This window comes from Glycine soja, chromosome 11 (assembly GCF_004193775.1).
Source record: "Glycine soja cultivar W05 chromosome 11, ASM419377v2, whole genome shotgun sequence".
Classification (NCBI taxonomy): domain Eukaryota; kingdom Viridiplantae; phylum Streptophyta; class Magnoliopsida; order Fabales; family Fabaceae; genus Glycine; species Glycine soja.
Genome location: NC_041012.1, coordinates 29475711 through 29495651, shown reverse-complemented (window position 1 = coordinate 29495651; position 19941 = coordinate 29475711). Strand labels below are relative to the sequence as shown.

General features: G+C 32.4%; 2 protein-coding genes and 1 long non-coding RNA gene across 3 annotated transcripts; 2 read left to right on the top strand and 1 right to left on the bottom strand.

The window, feature by feature from the left end:
• The first annotated feature begins 6022 nt into the window (after nt 1-6022).
• On the top strand, nt 6023-6941 carry LOC114373700 (uncharacterized protein At2g29880-like). Its single transcript, XM_028331218.1, has 2 exons — nt 6023-6115; nt 6210-6941. Exons 1-2 carry the CDS (start codon nt 6032-6034, stop codon nt 6858-6860), a joined length of 735 nt encoding a protein of 244 aa, XP_028187019.1. The 5' UTR covers nt 6023-6031; the 3' UTR covers nt 6861-6941.
• A 258-nt stretch (nt 6942-7199) lies between these two features.
• Nucleotides 7200-8600, top strand: LOC114373716 (protein ALP1-like). The gene is made up of 2 exons (XM_028331238.1): nt 7200-7729; nt 7820-8600. The coding sequence occupies exons 1-2, from the start codon at nt 7520-7522 to the stop codon at nt 8516-8518; spliced, it is 909 nt and encodes a 302-aa protein (XP_028187039.1). The 5' UTR covers nt 7200-7519; the 3' UTR covers nt 8519-8600.
• A 642-nt stretch (nt 8601-9242) lies between these two features.
• LOC114374085 lies at nt 9243-11100 on the bottom strand. Its single transcript, XR_003658520.1, has 4 exons — nt 10733-11100; nt 10051-10202; nt 9603-9640; nt 9243-9496 (listed from the first exon to the last, which is right to left on the bottom strand). It is a non-coding gene; the product is annotated as an uncharacterized LOC114374085 (long non-coding RNA).
• Between the last annotated feature and the right edge of the window lie 8841 nt (nt 11101-19941).

Here is a 19941-nt window from a genome sequence, read left to right as displayed (position 1 = left end):
GGAGGGAGAGGTCCTGACGGACTCTTCGGAGTGTAGGCCTTGGGGGTCACCGGGTTTGAGTGCTCCTTTAAGCCTATGCTGATCCCATATGGTTGGAGCATTCTCGCAAAACATCGTGACCCTGACTGGTCTCTCTATGATCTTACTTAGTGAGAGTGACCTGACAAACTCATTGTGTGGTGTGTCTTGTTATGTACTCCAAAGCGCCCCAGGGTGGTTTTTCACTGACATTGTACCACATTGCATATAGGTTTGAGTCTTAGCATAATTGTCTCATGCGCTTGCTAATTGTTTATTATGAAATTGAGGTGTTATTATGTCTTGATCAGAGCGTGTGATTCTTGTGTGATGTGATTGATGATTGAAAAGTGTGATTGATGGATGAAAAGTGAACTTTGAATGACAAAGTGGTGGAATTACGTGAATTACGTGTAAGTAAGTTTTATTTGGTTTATATGATATGTATATCTAGTTGTCTTGTTTCTCTATTAGTTAGGAATGTGATAACTCACTCCTGGTTTGCTATTTGTGTTTAGATCCTGTAATAATCTTGAACTTTGTGTTCGGAGGAGCAGATGACTAGGTGAACTGCTTTAAGGAATATTATGCTGAAGGACGTCGGAACACAACGCTCTGATAAGATGTGACATTGAGATATAAGTTTTTATATTAATTTTATGATGTTAGTCTATTTTATTTCAGCTCACTGATTTAACAAAATATTTTTGTAAATTTTGACGGCCTTATTTTGAGTTGAATTTTTTTTTAATAAGTTTTATTTGGTAATTGAAATGAATGTGAATCTTTTACCCATGTGATTTTGTTTACCAATATATTTTTATATATTATATATATATATATATATATATATATATATATATATATATGTCGGGGTAGAGGGTGTCACAACAACAGTAACAATTTTTTATTTTACTTTATATTAAAAAAATATCTATTTTCATCTTTAAATTTGTTAGGTGCAAACAATTAGGTCTCGAAAAGATGAAAAATTAAAATTTTATCTAATAAATTTACAAAAAAATACAATAAATTAGTCTTGTCATTAGTTTTCTCCATTAACTTAAATGACTATGCCTACATGATACTTCTAGCGATGACGTGGTAGTTGATGGTTACCATGTGTCATCCGTGTAGTTGTCGCGTGCCAAAAAGTTGACTTTTCAATTTGATCTCTAAAATAACTTGTTGTCATTTCAATTTCTAAACTTAAAGAGAACTCCCTTTGGTTCCTATAAACACTTTTAAATTTTCAATCAAGTCTCATGTTGTATGAAAATATTAGCATAGACATTATCATATTCTCTCACTTTTATTGTTTTAACAATTTTGTCATTTAAATTATTTTACTATAAACTTGAAACTAATTATGAATGCTTACATCGCAATATAAGTGTTAGATTTAGAACATTATTAACAAGATTCTTTAAGGTTTTAAATAAGATCTTCTACCCAAATCTAGTTATTATCTTTATGCTATTAATATGAGTAGAATGCTGGACTAATTAATTAATTTTATGGAATAAAGTTAACAACGAAAAGATAGTTAAAAAAAACTTGACAATCACAAAAGGAAGAAAAATAGACGTGTTAAAATCATTTTCTTATATTTCATCTTAAATTTTAGTTGAATAAAATGATTTATTTTATATCCTTTTGCTTTTAGTTTCCTCCTCAATTAAATAAATATATTGAGCTTTAAAATAAATTATTCACTAGTATTTATATATTTACATAATTTGCATTTTTAATTTGATTCTTGTGAAAAACTAATTTAACTTTTATATGTTTATTTATTTTCAGTTCATTTATACGGTTGTTTGTCTATTATAATGTTATTAGTTACAATTTTAATTTAATAAAATATAATAAATAAATTGATAGTGATTTTAAATATAAAATAAATATTTTTGATGTTTATATTTGATAATTTTATATTTAATTTTTATCACCATAAAAAATTGTTATCAATGTAAACAAATGTTATTTATAATTATTTTTAAACTTTTAACAAGCGTACCAATTGTCATCATAGGTTATCAATGTAAACAAATGTTATTTACTATGTTGTTGTTATGTTTTGGGCCCTGCTCATAAGCATAGTCACCTAGGTCCTCCTTGGTTGTCTATTTCCTTCTCCTCTTTCAGTCATGTTACTTTCTACAAGTGTTTTATTAGTTGAAAGATAATCAGAAGAAGAAGACTTATCCGACGTTATAGTGGTTGCTTGTTTCTTTTTCTTTTTATTCTTTCTTTCAATCTTGGTAATTTCCGGATCAAATGGCATTGTATCTGTTGGATTTTTACCTCGCATAAAGGAAAAAAAAAAGACATACTACAACAACAACCCATAAGCACCAAGGTTAGTGAAAAATAATAGTAAGAGAAATTTATACAATGAAAGAAATAAGTACAAAGGTAAGAAAGGATAAAAGAAGGAATTTATACAAAATCAAAAGAAATTTACATAGGAAAATATCCTATCAAACTGAAAGAACTAAGTGGATGACTCAAGTCTTCGACAACGGCGTCAAAAACTTATTAGACTTTTGACATGCATACTAATTGTCGTTGTAGGTTTCACATTTATAAAAGAGTTTGTCTCCACAAGGGACTCCACTTTACTTAATTCATTCAGATAAATGTCATCAGTTTAATAGTTATGTACAAATTTAATCGAATCTCATTGGTTTCAGTTTGATTAACTAAAGAAAACTTAAAGTAAAAGAAAAGTAAAAATAACGGTTTTACGAAAATAATGAAAATGCAGAAAATGCAAAAATAACGAAATTTAGTGCATAAAAAATACGTAAATTATGAAAATAATAATAATGACTTGAATTAATTTAAGAAAACATAAGATTGGATTTCATCCTTCATACCCTTAGTATCTTAATAAGATTAACATATATAAATCATTTTCTAACATTACTAATGCACACATAGTTATCTTAAGTCGATTCCTCACACTTGGAACCTAAGAATATTTACTAAATATGGAATCCTTCGCATATGTAATAAATATCCTAGCATTACAATTATATTCTCGTGCTTTTTGCAATCAAAACATTATGCTTTATTCCTAGCAATGTAACGTAAAGAGTAAAATCATTCGGTTCAAATTCTAAGATTACTTTCCAGTTTCACTTAAAGTCCAATTTCATGACACCAGTGATAAAATAGAATCAAGCATTACAAGTATAGTGAAATTACCAATAATGAATAGAAAAGATTAATACATATATAATATCAAAAGGGATACATAAGGGTACAAAAATTACATTCAATCCTTAAGAAAACAAACTGATCATTGCACATAGCACAAGACTAACAAGAGAAATGACAAAAGAAGTGATTCATGGTTACAACTCTACAGCGTCTCAACTTCACTTTTCCTCTTTTCCTTATTCTTTTGTGTTTTCTTTGGTGTTTTTAAGGCTGTTGGATTTCTTTTCTCTTCAACCATGCATGACTATTTATAGAAAACAACCAAGGAGTGCAGGGAAATTCGCCCAAGTGAACGGTAGGTCACCTAAGCGAATTGTGGCTTAATGGTGAAGGCATCCACTAGCCAGACAAGTTGCTTGCTTAAGGTTGAAGTTACATTTTAGCCTAGGCGAGTTGGATGTTAGCTTGAACGAATTTAGGGTCAGAAACCTTCATAAAAAAATTATTTTATCCTTCCTTTTTATTTTATTTCTGAATCTAACAAATAACTATCAAAACCTACAAAATCATAGATGAATTTTTCATATTTAAACTACAATATTAATAAATATACAATGTATATAAACAACTAGATTTAAGGATAATTTATAAGAAAATTATTATAATCAAAAGATAAGTACTAACAATTTAATCCAAAAAATAAATAAAATTTGATACTTATCAATTATTATACCAATAATTTACATATAATGTGAGACTTAATTAAAAATTAAAAAGTAATTTTATATAAAGAAATAATATATAATTAAATATATAGACTAAAATGTCATTTTTGACACACGACAATCACATTTAAATTAATAAAAAAATTAACAATATCATTAATTTATCACAAATTTTACAAATTCAAATAATAAAATTTTAGTTTTTCATCATCTGATCTAACTGTTTACACTTACTAAATTCAACAGGAAAATAAATATTTATCCTAAAAGAAAACGGAAACAGAGCATGTGCATCACGATCCTCGAAGATGCGCGTGAGCATAACGTGTCGCTGTGTGCTGTAACACTGGGAGAGGAGCGTGAAAGGCACGAGGAAATGGGTTAGGACGTTAGGTTGTGCTCCACCGCGTGTGGTTGGGAAAGGAACGAGCAAAGGGCAATGCGGTCCCCTTCAGATGGGACCAACTGCTCCACTGCTTTTGTCTCTTTCTTTCTGGATATTTACGCGTCGCACAATTTCCCCTTTTCTCCATCGCTTTCTCTCTCCTTTTCCACATTATATTGTTTTTGGTTTTTCACTTGGACACTTGGACTTACCTTTTTACCCTCCTCCCCTTATACTCCAATATCATTTCCACTGCATGGACATTGCTGGAGTTCTCAAATGCCAGTCTCATCTAAGAAGTTTCTTTCCTTCTCCTTGCGTGTTGTTGTCTCTATTCTGTGCAAAATGCAAATTGTCCTACGTCTACTTTAGGTATTCAACAACCGGGGTGTAAATTGTATAAAAATATAAGAGAGAGATTTTTTTTTCTTTTTTATCCGTAAAGTACTACTAAAAATTGTTGTTTTCAGAGGCAAAATAATTTTTTAACATAATATTAATACAAAATTATCTCTATAAAAAATAATGAATAATTTTTATCAGGGTATAAAAGATATATATATTTTTTAATATGATTTATTTCATATATAAAAGTGAAACAATAATCAAATATGAATTATTTGATTAAGAGATAGAAACCATCATAACTTATGCTTCAACTTGATAGACAAAATTGAATTTGATTCTTCCAATTTTAATCAAAACATAACAATGATTAATTTTTAACAAAAAAACTAATTAATTAATTTTAGTACAATCCTTTCTAACTATATTTTTTATTCATACAACTTGAACATGCCACTTTATTTAAAAAAAAATTCCAATTAATATTGGTGAACTGGGAATAATTTGAATGTAAATTAATTCAAGCAATATTTTGAAAGAAAATGTTTTATATAATCTATATGCATCATTCACACATGTAAAGTGTGCTGGATGGATTTCATCGTTTTATTTTATATGTACGTTGACTAACTTAGAAGCTCACATATTCCACGTGTGTAATTGGTACGTATGCACTATTGCATAGCCAGGTTTTTATGTGGATTCTACCTGCATTTAAAGATGATTTTGAATCATTTTTACAGATAATGTGAAAAGTTAAAATTTTTTACCATGATTTTTAAAGAACTGTATTCTTAGGATGTTTTTTTTAAATAAAAAACAAAAAATTAAGATTTCTAAGATAATTTTTTCAAAAAATCATTTTAAAATATCTACGATTTAAAATGATTTTTTTAAAGAACAACATTAAAATATATATTTCTTTTAAAAAAATTAAAATTAAAGAGTTTAAGACAATTTTTCTAAAAATTGTCTTTAAATATAAACTCTCTAAGATGATTTTTTAAATAATCATCTTAGAATATCTTTTTTTTAAATAAAAAATATCATTACTTTTTCTGTATAATAAAAAAAATTTATTAATCAAATCCTGTACCAACAGATAAATATACAATTATTATAGAATAATTTCATAAATACAAGAAACCAGTATATACCACAATCAATGTCTATATTAATATATAATTTTTGTTGTCAAATTTAATTATTACAAAATTTAGCATACAAAATAGTTCATTTGACATTTTTATGCTACTATGAGAGAGAATGCCTCTATCAGAAGTTTCTTTGTCCAATATCTGTAGGGCCATAGGGTTCTATCATTTTAAAATATTTTCCAATTTTAATTTTAATAGGGTTTCGAAACCAGTATAACATGATGTCAACCCTTATGCGCAACAACTCTGGCTTTGGATGGGACCCAATTAGAAAAACTTTCACTGCTCATGAGGATGTATGGAAAGATTACTTAAAGGTGAGCTAAGTTCATAATCTTTTAAATATATTAATAGTTATAAATTTAGTAAATTATAATATTTGTAGTATATTAACAATGATTTTTTTTTTAGTCCCACCCAAGTCACAGCAAACTTCGAGGAAAAAGTATGGTTGATTATGAGTATTTGAAGATCGTTGTTGGGGGTGGAGTTTCTAGCGGGAATAATTCTATATCAGTCGATCCAGATGATACTGATGCAACAACTTTTGAGCCAGAAAATAGAACTGTTGGGATAGAAGAATTTTCATATGATCCTAATAGTGATACATTCATAACACCAAATAACTATGAACCAGCATATCAGCCTCCATCACCAAACCAACCAAGTCCACCATCCCACCCCCCTTTAGATTCAGAGGTTCCCATAGAAAAACAAAACTGTCACAAGCGAAGGAGATCCGAGTATGGAGGGAGTTCAAGCGCTGTTGGGATCAACAATCAAGGCAACATTCTGGAAAATCTTTCTGTTGGCATTGGGACTATTGCTGTGAATTTTGAAAAAATATCCAACATGATGGAGAAAAGAGAAAAAGATAGAGATAGAGATAGAGAGCTCGAGGGTATTATTTGGGATGTTATAAAAGAAATTCCAAATTTGGATGACATAACGCGTTTCAAGATAGCTGAATTGTTAAATACTAAAGCAAAAAAGGATTTTTTCTTGAAGATGTCACCGGAAGAACGCTCATCTTGGATAAACTTTAAGTTAGGGAATAATTAATATTTTGATCATCTATTATTAACATATTATTTTAAACATCGTGAGTTTGTTGAACTATATCTTTTGGGTCTCTATTTTGGTTGAAGTATTTGGTTTATTTTTTGGTCGAACTATTATGGTTGTATTTTGGTTGAAATATTTGGTTTGTTTTTTGGTCGAACTATTATGGTTGAAGTATTTAGGTTATATATTTTGTGAAATTGTTGTGGTTAAACTTTAATTATATTTATTTTATATATGAATTTGTATTAACTTTGATATTAACTTTGATATTGACTTATAACCATGACCATGACATAAAGAACGAAGAAATGGATGGAGATATATATAATGAAGATATAAATGATGAAGATATAGATGACGAGGAAACAAATGAAGAATTTTATGAAGCCACATACACATATGTGATGGCAATTTATGCTTTAATAGATATATTAAATCAGTTTTTGAATATGATGCGTGGTGAACATATTGAACGTCCATTAACTCGACGACAAATTACTAGTCGGGGATATGACTATATACACAAAGCATTAAACGATGATCCTGCAATCTTTCGACAAGTATATAGGATGTATCCTGATGTCTTTTGAAAGTTGTGCACGATTATAAGAGAAAAAACACCTTTGGAGGATACAAGATTTATTTGTGTTGAAGAAATGCTTGCATCATTCCTACAGATTGTCGGCCAGAACACTCGATATTGTGTAATCTGCAATACATTTGGCCGATCACAATTTGCTACAAGTGAAAATTTTCACAAGATTTTGAAAGCTCTGAACTCATTAGCACCTGATTTAATGGTTAGACCAGGCTCAACTGTGCCTGCAAAAATAAGGGAAAGCACAAGGTTTTATCCTTATTTTAAGGTATGTGATCATTATCTAATTATAACAAAATTATAATTATAATTGTGATTATTATAATAATATTTATGATTATTGATACACACACTTTAGGATTGCATTGGAGCTATTGATGGTACACATATTCCCGCATCAGTAAAAGGACGAGATGTAAGCAGTTATCGTGATCGTCATGGAAATATATCACAAAATGTATTAGCTGCTTGTAACTTTGATTTGGAATTCATGTACGTTCTTAGCGGGTGGGAGGGTTCAGCACATGATTTCAAGGTGTTAAGTGATGCTTTGGCAAGGAAGAATGGACTTAAAGTGCCCCAAGGTAAGTATTATCTGGTGGATTGTGGATTTCCTAATCGACGCAAATTTTTAGCCCCATATCGAGGTGTACGATATCATCTACAAGATTTTGCAGGTCACGGTAATGACCCTGAAAATGAAAAGGAATTATTTAATCTTCGGCATGCATCCTTAAGGAATGTGATTGAGAGGATATTTGGTATTTTTAAATCGCGGTTCACAATTTTTAAGTCAGCACCTCCATTTCTATTTAAAACACAAGCAGAGCTTGTGTTGGCATGTGCAACACTTCATAATTTTCTTCGCAAAGAATGTCGTTCTGATGAATTTCCAGTGGAACCTACTGACGAGTCTTCATCTTCATCTTCAGTGTTACCAAATTACGAAGACAATGATCATGAACCCATTGTTCAAACACAAGAGCAGGAACGAGAAGATGCTAATATATGGAGGACTAATATAGGTTCAGATATGTGGAGAAATGCTAATAATTAGGCGAACATGAAGTGAGAATCACTTTGTTATTATTTTTTTAGGCAATAATGACTTTGTTATTAAAAGGTTTAAAATTTCTATCGTTTTTATTTTTTTTATTCAAACATTATAATTTATTTATCATCTTTTTCATTCACTTTTGTAACTTCCGTTATTTTTTTGTTTAAAATGTATTAATCTTTCAAAATCTTAAAAATCCATAAAGTACTTTGAAATCTTAAAAATCTGTGTTAGAAATCCATTAAAATCTTGGGTTAAGAATCTTGATTGTAAAAAGTCTTTTAAAAAAAATCTTTTAAAATCCCACAAAATCAATACAATCCCACATAATCTTTTAAAATCTTCAAGATTGTTTTTGTCAAAATATTCTCTCAAAATCCCAATCCAATACACCCCCCTTAGTGTATATACGTCAATGTGTTAAAGACCACTAGCTCTGCTGCACAATCATATATAGAAACCATTAACCAAGCATCAAAGTAGAAAGGATAATTACATTGAGTAAAAAATTAATCAATCAACATTCATTTCACAATCAACATTGTATACTCCTGTGCATTAAATTCTTAAATAGTAATTTTATCCATGATACATGTCCACTTCACTAAAATTCAAAATCCATACTATAGTAATTATATTTTTAAAGAATATGATAGGAAACAGTTGCATTAACTTATATTAATATCTCCACATTCATGCAACAAACTATAGGAGAGAAAATAGTTAACATCATGGAATTATATAATTCATTTATTTTGTTTACAAATAAAGAAATTTAATGGTTCCTAATTAAGAAATTGTTACAATATATAAAAGGAGAAAGAAGCATTACTTATAATCACAATTATGATAATGAATTCAGACTTAATCAAAGCATTTTACATATTATTTAGCTGTTCCGTTGTGGCATAAATCCCATAATGAACTTCCTTTTTTGATAATGCTTTTAAGGCAGAAACGAAGCACTGGACCTAATAACTACATAGAAGGTTGAATAAATTGGAATAATTTAGGTTCATGCACAAAAATTGTTAAATACAGCGCTATGAAGTAAGAATGCCAATTTTAAAGAATGAAGACATACCTTAAACTAGCACGAAGTTCATTAGCAAACTCGTGGGCCTGTAAAGGGATTCCTAAAACTTTAGATTCCATTTGCACAGTAATTTACCAAAGCAAACACAAACAAGAATATATGAACCAGAATTCAAATAATAATTAAAACAAAATTTACTTGTCAATTGCAGCAGGTCATAAACATCCATGTAATTGCCCCGTAATTATTATGATAGACTTGTTTCCTATATTTCCAAATCATGTTTTTATTAGGCTTAGCCTATATATTATAATCACATTAGTGCTTGTATTTTTTTTTATCAAGAAATATAATTCAGTTTTCCCCTTATTTAAACTATAATGGCCACTTCTCAGTTCATAAAAAGCTAAAGTAATAGCAAGAATGTACCATCAAATGACCAAGAAATAACAAAATAATATCAATACAAGTTTGTGAATAGGTTGTAATCTCTTACCCCCCGCGAAGCTAGAAGCAAGTTTAGAGAACTGCAATAAGCTTTTGTCAATGGACCCAAGCAAAACTAGCGAAGTAACTTCTCAAGTATTCAGAAGCTTTCCCAACTAAAACAGACTTTATTATTTGAATTTCTCCTCGCTTCTCTTTAACCTGTAGGAAGAGCAAAAACCACCATTAAAACACATGACTAGATAAAACAGGTGGAACTCCAACTGAAAGAGCAAATATTATATGAATGAAACAAAAAAATGAGTTGAAGTGATTGGTAAAACAGGTGGAACTCCAACTGAAAGAGCAAATATCAGAATGCCAGACTGAAAAAAAACCTGAAACAAACAAATAACGATCGGTGTGCAGGTGCAAAATCACATTTTGCACGAGTCAATAATATGCAAGTCTATATCTTATTAGTAATACACTTGAAAACTAGCAGAACAAATGTCTACAACATAGAGAATGTAACCAAGTAACACAGAATAGACCCAAAGTTTTAAGATGAGAAAGTCATAGAAAAAACTTATAGCAAATGGCTTTAGTATCTGATTAAAAAGCTTCGAAAACAAATTAATGTGGCAAAATCACAGATTCAACAAAAGTGCCATGATGTCATGTTCAATTTATTCTGTGGCAAATATTCAAAGCACAAAGGAGCACCATACAATACAAGGATAAATACTCACATAAAAGAGAGCATGTCCTCAAATTGAGCTTTACTATGGCCACGATCCGCAGCCCGCTTCATCCATTTTCTTGCTAGTTGATGGTTACGTGTCAATCCTTCCCCAAAGGAGAAGCACAAGGAGATATTGAACATAGCATAGACATACCCACCCTCTGCAACTTTCATATACCATTTTGCCTGTTCCAGGAAAAAAAACTTGTTAAAACCAAAGATCACAACACGTCACAATAACAAAAGAATCCAAAACACCCAATATTATATAAGCCAAGAACCAAGCAGATTTCCAATCCATTGACACACACTGATAGGGAAAGGAAAAACAATGCACTGGACTTCGAGGGCCAGTATCCTCCTAACACAGAATTTCTCAAGATAATTTTCATTGCCATTTCCTTATTACATGAGCTGCATATATAGAGCTATTATCCTAACAGAATTTGGATTTTAGCAGGATTTGCACTAACGGAAAAGATCCTGCTCTATGGAAATGGTAGGCAAAACAGGGGACAAGCCCGGCCACGTCACCACTCAGCCGTTACTTTGGTTTTGTGCTTTTCCTGTTGGGCCTTGCTGATGGCACTCCTTCATTCATGCTTGCTGATGGCACCCCCTTCATTCGTATCACACACACACCCCTTTGAAAGAAAAGATTCACTACTTCACTCATAATTAGAAGAGAAGAGGAAATGGATAGAGTATCAACATCTTCTTTCAGATTGCTACGGACCCTCCCACCACCGCGATGCAGACAAAGCCCAAGCTGGTACTGGGCACAAAGATTCCCACAAACAGAAGCTTTATGTAACAATTTGACAGCTAGCTCAGTGTTCGGGGGTTCAGCTGCATAGCATAGATATACCTTTTTCTGAGACGAATTGTCAACATAATGTATATATATTCATTAACAATCCCCAAACAGATACATACATATAAGCTATTAATATAGCATAGTAATTAAAAAACTACTTTGAGTTACAATGCCATAACATGAAGGAGAAAACGAAAAACAGGTGTTGGACTACTGAAAAAACGACTAGAATAATGGTGGTGCTGATATCTTCTTTGGTCTCATTAACAAACCTAGATTATTGAAAATGTCCTCGCATCTATGCAGAGCCTCGCACCCCTTCTTCACAACCTTCTGGACCCCAAAACAAAGCATGTCCAACTGATGAAGAACGCAAAAACAAAAACAAAAAGAGAGACAAAAGAGTATAGCTTATTTGGTCGACGTCGGAATCGGTGGATTTGTGGGCTTACTCAAAGAGTGTTGGCAATAGAATGTCCTCCATTCTGCACTTTCTTTTCCTTTCAATTCGATTCCCTTCAATGATGAGCAAATTTGAAGCACCTCATTTTTGGAGAAAAGGGAGGGAAAAATCTAAAGCACCTTGTTTATGATTCAGCTTCTCACGACGGCGGCGCTTGGTCAGCACGTGGTCGACACTAAACTCCTCCTGTGGCGCTCCCTTGCCGCGGAGCTTGGTGTCCGTGGCGGTGGTTTGGGGAGAAGTCTCGTCGGGGTTCTTGGCATGGAGGAATGGGACCGTGAGAGGATGTACTTGAGGAGGCACTAGCTGGTGCTGTTCGCCACTGTCATCGCTGGGTGGACGTGGTGGTGGCTGGAGCAGCAGTTCCATTTTGGAAACCCTAGAGGAGGAGTCGAAGAGTGATAGAGGGCTATTCAAAGAGCATAAGGACCTAGAAACGCTTCATGAGTTAAAGGGGCCAATGACAAGGTCTAGAGCCAAGCTTCTACAAGAAGAGATGACCAAGATGATCAAGGATGGACTACTCATCAAAGGAAAGGAAGGAGAAAATCACAAGGAGCTGAAATAGAGCACGTTGAAGATTGTTGAACAACACACCTAGGCTTAGTGCGTGCTGCCAAACTTAGTGCGAGCTGTCTGGCTTAACGTACACCTTTAGCGTAAATTTATGAAAATTCCTAATTTTTGTTTATTTGTGTAATGGGCTTGAGTTTGATGTAAATAGGCCTTATTAGAGACTTAGTTATCTTCTTAAGCCTAGTTCTATAAATACTCTGAAACTCTTAATTATAGGAACTTTTGATATAATTGCAATTATTTCCCCACGCGCTCATCACAAGGGACAACAACCTTTAATCGAGTGTGCAAAATGTGACTTCAAAATTATTTATTTTCCCTTTTTCAATATTATTATTTTTTTGAATCGACAAGGGTGTTGCCTTTACTTCTACATATCTCCAAGTGCAATGAGGAAATCAGACATACGTAGTTCTTTAATAAGAACTCATGTTTCTTTTTTGAAAGATTCATTTTAAATGCAAACAAAAAGCTGTTAAGGCATTGGACCTTCAAACGATGTTTTAATTCATTTGAAAAAAGCGAAGAGAACCGTTAAGGTGTTGGACCTTGAAACGATCTTAAGTGATATTTGACGAAAAGAAGCTTGATTGTGAATTGATTTTTTTCATTTTGGTTTTGTTTATTACTTTCTAGTCATACTAAAAAAAACCAATTTCATGACACTAGTGACCACCGATTAGAACCAAGTCTTACAAGTACAAATGAAATTACCAACGATAAGTGAAGACGATAAATGCACACATAATCTCACAAAGGACCTAATAAGGGTACATAGTTTATATCAAAACCTTAAGAAAAACTAACCGATTGTTGCACAGGGTACAAGGCTAGCAAGAGAAATGATGTAGGAAATGATCCACGGTCGATTCGGTAGTGCCTCGACTTTGCTTTTTTTCTTCTCTTCTTTCTCCTTTTTTACATTTTTCCTTTCTTTCCTCAGTTTTCCAACCCTTGAAACCCTTCCCCTACATGGCTATTTATAGGAAACGACCATTTGGTGAAGGGGAAGCTCGCCCAGGCGATCTGGTTGCTTAAGGATGAAGCTTTCCCATGGCCCAGGCGAGTTAGATGTTGGCCTGGGTGAGTTTAAGTCAGAAAATTCCAAGAAATGACCATTTTACCCCCTACTGGTGGCTTTTGTTTTTGGAACTAACAAACAACCATCAAAACCCTGCGTGACCCCTTGGCCTTGTGCTGTAACCGGTGCCAAACACCGTAATTCGATTAGCAATGATAAAAACTGTTGGATCAAGTGGCCTCAGAATAAATAAGAAGGGGGGGTTGAATTAATTATTCCTAAACCTTTACTAATTAAAAAATTACTCTTCTAAGGCTTTTACTTATGTTGTTAAGAGAATATGGAGTAGAAGAGAAACTTAACAGAAAGTAAAAGTGGAAATTAAATGCACAGCGGAAAGTAAAAGAGTAGGGAAGAAGGAAACAAACACACAAGAGTTTTTATACTGGTTCAACAACAACCCGTGCCTACATCCAGTCCCCAAGCGACCTGCGGTCCTTGAGATTTCTTTCAACCTTGTAAAAATCCTTTTACAAGCAAAGATCCACAAGGGATGTACCCTCCCTTGTTCTCTTTGAAACCCTAGTGGATGTACCCTCCACTAGAACTGATCCACAAGAGATGTACCCTCTCTTGTTCTCAGTCAAACCCAAGTAGATGTACCCTCTACTTGTACCACAAAGGATGTACCCTCCAATGTGTTAAGACAAAGATCTCAGGTGGTTAAACCTTTGATACTTTGTGAATGGGGATACAAAATAATTCTCAGGCGGTTAGTCCTTTGGACACTTTTGTATTAGGGAAAAGGGAAGAATCAAAAGAATTCTCAGACTGTGTCGTTTTGAATTCTTTGACAAGGGAGAAGGGAGACACAAAAGAATTCAGGCGGTTAGTCCTTCGTTCTTTTGGAAAAGGGAGAAGAGAGACACAAAAAGAATTCAGGCGGTTAGTCCTTGGTGAATTCTTTTTGGCAAAGGGAGAAGAGAATGAAAAGATGAATAGCACAAGTTTTCAAGGTTTGGAAAACCAGAAAACTTTAGAAAGCTTTTGGCACAAAGAAGAAGAAGAAGTTCAAAGAGTTTCAAGGCTTGTAAAAGATTGATTGAATAAGTGTATTGAAAAGAAAATCAAAGTCTTGCTTTTATAGACTCTTCATGTCTGGCCAAGAAGACCATTTAGAAGAGTTATAACTTTTAGAAAAACTTAAAACCAATTTGAAAAAGTCAAAAACCTTTTGAAGAGTTACATCTTTTAATTTATTCAGAAACAGTCACTGGTAATCGATTACCAAATTAGTGTAATCGATTACACAAGGCTTTTATGTGAAAGGATGTGACTATTCACATTTGAATTTGAATTTCAACGTTCAAAGGCACTGGTAATCGATTACCAAAACATTGTAATCGATTACAGCTTTTTGAAATTAATTGGAACGTTGTAAATTCAATTTGAAAACTTTTTCAAAACAATTTTGCTACTAGTAATCAATTACAACAATCTGGTAATCGATTACCAGAGAGTAAAAACTCTTTGGTAAACATGTTTTGAGAAAAATCACGTGCTACTCAATTTTTGAGAAAAACTTTTCATACTTATCTTGATTAAGCCTTCTCTTGATTCTTGAATCTTGATCTTGATTCTTGAGATCTTGAACCTTGAATCTTGATTCTTGACTCTAAACTTTCTTCTTGAGTCTTGAATTCTTCTTGATTCTTATCTTGAACTCTTGAATTGTTCTTGATTCACTTGAGTTGTTCTTTGATTGATCTTTGATTTCTCAAGTGGGTTGCTTGGGGACTGGACGTAGGCATAAGGGTGTGGCCGAACCAGTATAAAACTGAGTTTGCATTTTCTCTTCCCTTAATCTCCTTTATTTATTATTGCTTTATATTCATATTCAAATTGTTTCATTTGAATTAATATTTAAGAAGATTGTCATTAAGGGAATTCATAACTTGAGTAAAAAGTGAAATAGATTTTTAATTAGGGGAAACAGTTTGGAATATCTTAATTCAACCCCCCCTTCTTAAGATATCTGAGGCCACTTGTCTAACAAGTGGTATCAGAGCTTCATTCTTGTATAAAGTTTAGAAGCTTCAAGAAAAAGATGGCCTCAGCAAATTCCTTATTTCCGGAAGGGAATTCTATCAATAGACCTCCAATCTTTAATGGAGAGGGTTACCACTACTGGAAAACCCGAATGCAAATTTTTATCGAGGCAATAGATCTAAATATCTGGGAAGCCATAGAAATAGGGCCTTATATACCCACCACAGTAGAAAGAGTTTCAATAGATGGTAGTTCATCAAGTGAAAGCATAACCATAGAAAAACCTAGAGATAGATGGTCTGAAGAGGATAGAAAACGAGTACAATACAACTTAAAAGCCAAAAACATAATAACATCTGCCCTAGGAATGGATGAATATTTCAGGGTTTCAAATTGTAAGAGTGCTAAGGAAATGTGGGACACTCTTCGATTAACACATGAAGGAACTACAGATGTTAAAAGATCTAGGATAAATGCACTAACTCATGAGTATGAATTATTTAGAATGAATGCAAATGAAAATATTCAGAGTATGCAAAAGAGATTTACACATATAGTAAATCATCTAGCAGCCTTAGGTAAAGAATTTCAAAATGAGGATCTTATAAACAAGGTGTTAAGATGTTTAAGTAGAGAATGGCAACCCAAAGTAACGGCCATTTCTGAATCAAGAGATTTGTCTAACATGTCTCTTGCCACTTTATTTGGTAAGTTGCAGGAACACGAGATGGAACTATTGAGATTGCACCAAAATGAAGAAAATGACAAGAAAAAGAAAGGAATTGCTCTTAAAGCATCATCCTCAATTCAAGAAGAAAGTGATCAGGATAATGATCCAGATGATGATGATGATGATCTAAGTCTCTTTGTAAAAAGATTCAACAAGTTTCTTAAAGTAAGAGGAAATCAGAGGCGACCAAATTTTAAATCAAAGAGAAGGACAGAAAATTCATCCTCTATTCTAAAATGCTTTGAATGCAATCAACCTGGACATCTGAGGGTTGATTGTCCCATCTTCAAGAAAAAGATGGAAAAATCTGAAAAGAAAAATCATAGTGAAAAGAAACTGAAGAAAGCATACATCACATGGGATGAAAATGATTTGGAATCCTCTAAAGATTCTGAAAATGAAGAGATAAATCTCTGCCTTATGGCCAAAAGTTACGAAAGTGATGAAGAGGTAACATCTTCAAACAACTTATCTATTTCTTTTGATGAATTGCAAGATGCATTTGCTGATTTGCATAAAGAATCAATTAAACTTGCAAAATTAGTTTCATCATCAAAGAAAACAATTTCAAATTTAGAAAATGAAAATTCGAAATTAAACAAAGAATTAGATCTTCTTAGAAATGAAGTCTCAATCTCTAAAACAAATGAAAAAGTTAATATCTCCACTATTAATGACAAGAAAATAACAGATTCTTGTAGTTGTTGTGATAAATATGTAAAAGAAATTAAAGAGTTGAAAAATTCACTTGCAAAATTTTCATATAGTAGAAATAATTTAGATGTTATATTAAGTAAACAAAGATATGTGTCTAATAAAAATGGACTAGGGTATAAATCTGAAAAACAACAAAAGGTTCATAAAAACTTTTCCACTTCCACACAAAAATGTAATTCTAATTCTATCACTTGTTTTTACTGTGGAAGAAGAGGACATGGCATATCAACTTGCTACTTCAAGAAAAATTACAGTAACATTAAAATGATATGGGTCCCAAAAGGATCCTCAGTTTATACTAACATGCAAGGACCCAATAAAATTTGGGTACCTAAGTCAAAAACTTGATTATGCAGGTGTCTTTGAGAAAGAAGTGGTACATAGATAGCGGATGCTCAAAACATATGACTGGAGATGCATCAAATTTTACATATATATCTCCAAAGAAAAGCGGGCATGTAACATATGGTGACAACAACAAAGGTAGAATTCTTGGAGTGGGTAAAATAGGTACAAATTCTTCAAACTCCATTGAAAATGTTCTACTTGTTGAAGGCCTTAAGCATAGCCTGCTTAGCGTTAGTCAACTATGTGACAAAGGCTATCTAGTATCATTTGATTCTCAGAAATGTCTTATAGAACATAAGCATGACATTAATATAAAGCATGTAGTACATAGAGTCAATAATGTTTACATGATAGACTTAAGCATAAAACAAGAAAACAATCATTGCTTTCTTAGTAAAGATGATGATCCATGGTTATGGCATAAAAGAATTGCTCACATAAACATGGATCACTTAAATAAGTTAATTTCAAAAGATTTAGTAGTTGGTTTGCCTAAATTGAAATTTGAAAAAGATAAACTATGCGATGCATGTCAAAAGGGCAAACAAACAAGAGTCTCATTCAAACCTAAAAATGTTGTTTCAACCACTCGACCATTATAGTTATTGCATATGGATCTATTTGGTCCATCTAGAACCATGAGTTTTGGAGGAAATTATTATGCTCTAGTTATAGTTGATGATTTCTCTAGATATACTTGGACACTATTTATTACACATAAAAGTGATTCATTCCAAGCATTTAGGAAACTTGCTAAAGTCATACAAAACAAGAAAAATCTCAAGATTGCATCCATTAGAAGTGATCATGGGGGTGAATTTGAAAATAAAGATTTTGAATTATTTTGTGATGAACATGGTATTGGACATAATTTTTCTGCACCAAGAACCCTTCAACAAAATGGAGTTGTTGAGAGGAAAAATAGGTCATTGGAAGAAATTGCAAGAACTTTATTAAATGATACTTCTCTTCCAAAGTATTTTTGGGCTGAAGCTGTCAATACTGCATGTTACATCATGAATAGGGCCTTGATAAGACCTATTTTAAAGAAAACCCCATATGAGTTATTTAATGGTAGAAAACCTAATATTTCTCATCTACATGTTTTTGGTTGCAAGTGCTTTGTACTTAATAATGGTAAAGATAATCTAGGAAAATTCGATGCAAAATCTGATGAAGGCATTTTTCTTGGATATTCATTACAAAGCAAAGCATATAGAATATATAATAAGAGAACTATGAATATAGAGGAATCCATTCATGTTACCTTTGATGAATCTAATGCTATATTGTCAAGAAAGAATATGCTAGATGACATTGCAGATTCTTTAGAACATATGAACATTCATGAACAAGATTCCAAAGGAAATGACAAAGGAAACAATGAAGATCCTCTAGATGAAGTCAAATCCAATGATGCACTCCCAAGAGAATGGAAAACTTCAAGAGATCATCCCCTCGACAACATTATTGGTGATATCTCAAAAGGGGTAACAACTAGACACTCTCTTAAAGATTTATGCAATAATATGGCTTTTGTATCCATGATTGAACCTACAAATATAAAAGAAGCCATAATAGATGATAATTGGATCATTGCCATGCAAGAAGAATTAAACCAATTTGAAAGAAATAATGTGTGGAAATTAGTAGAAAAACCTGAAAATTATCCAATCATAGGAACAAAATGGGTTTTTAGAAATAAATTAGATGAACATGGTATAATTATTAGAAATAAAGCCAGGTTAGTAGCAAAAGGGTATAATCAAGAAGAAGGAATAGACTATGAAGAAACATATGCTCCTGTTGCAAGATTAGAAGCCATTAGAATGCTATTGGCATATGCATCCATAATGAATTTTAAACTTTATCAAATGGATGTTAAGAGTGCCTTTCTAAATGGCTTAATTCAAGAAGAGGTATATGTTGAACAACCCCCTGGTTTTGAAATTCCTGATAAACCAAACCATGTTTATAAATTACAAAAGGCTCTTTATGGTTTGAAACAAGCCCCTAGGGCATGGTATGAACGATTAAGCAATTTTCTTCTAGAAAAAGATTTCTCCAGAGGTAAAGTGGATACCACATTGTTCATAAAGAGAAAGCATAATGATATTTTGTTGGTTCAAATATATGTTGATGATATAATTTTTGGATCCACTAATGATTCATTGTGCAAGGAGTTTTCCCTTGATATGCAAAGTGAATTTGAAATGTCAATGATGGGAGAACTAAAGTACTTTCTGGGATTACAAATCAAGCAAACTCAAGAAGGTATATTCATCAATCAATCCAAATACTGCAAGGAATTGATCAAAAGATTTGGGATGGATAGTGCAAAACACATGTCTACATCGATGAGCACTAATTGTTACTTAGATAAAGATGAATCTGGTCAGTCTATAGACATAAAACAATATCGAGGTATGATCGGATCTCTTCTTTTTTTATCTGCTAGTAGACCTGATATTATGTTTATTGTATGCATGTGTGCT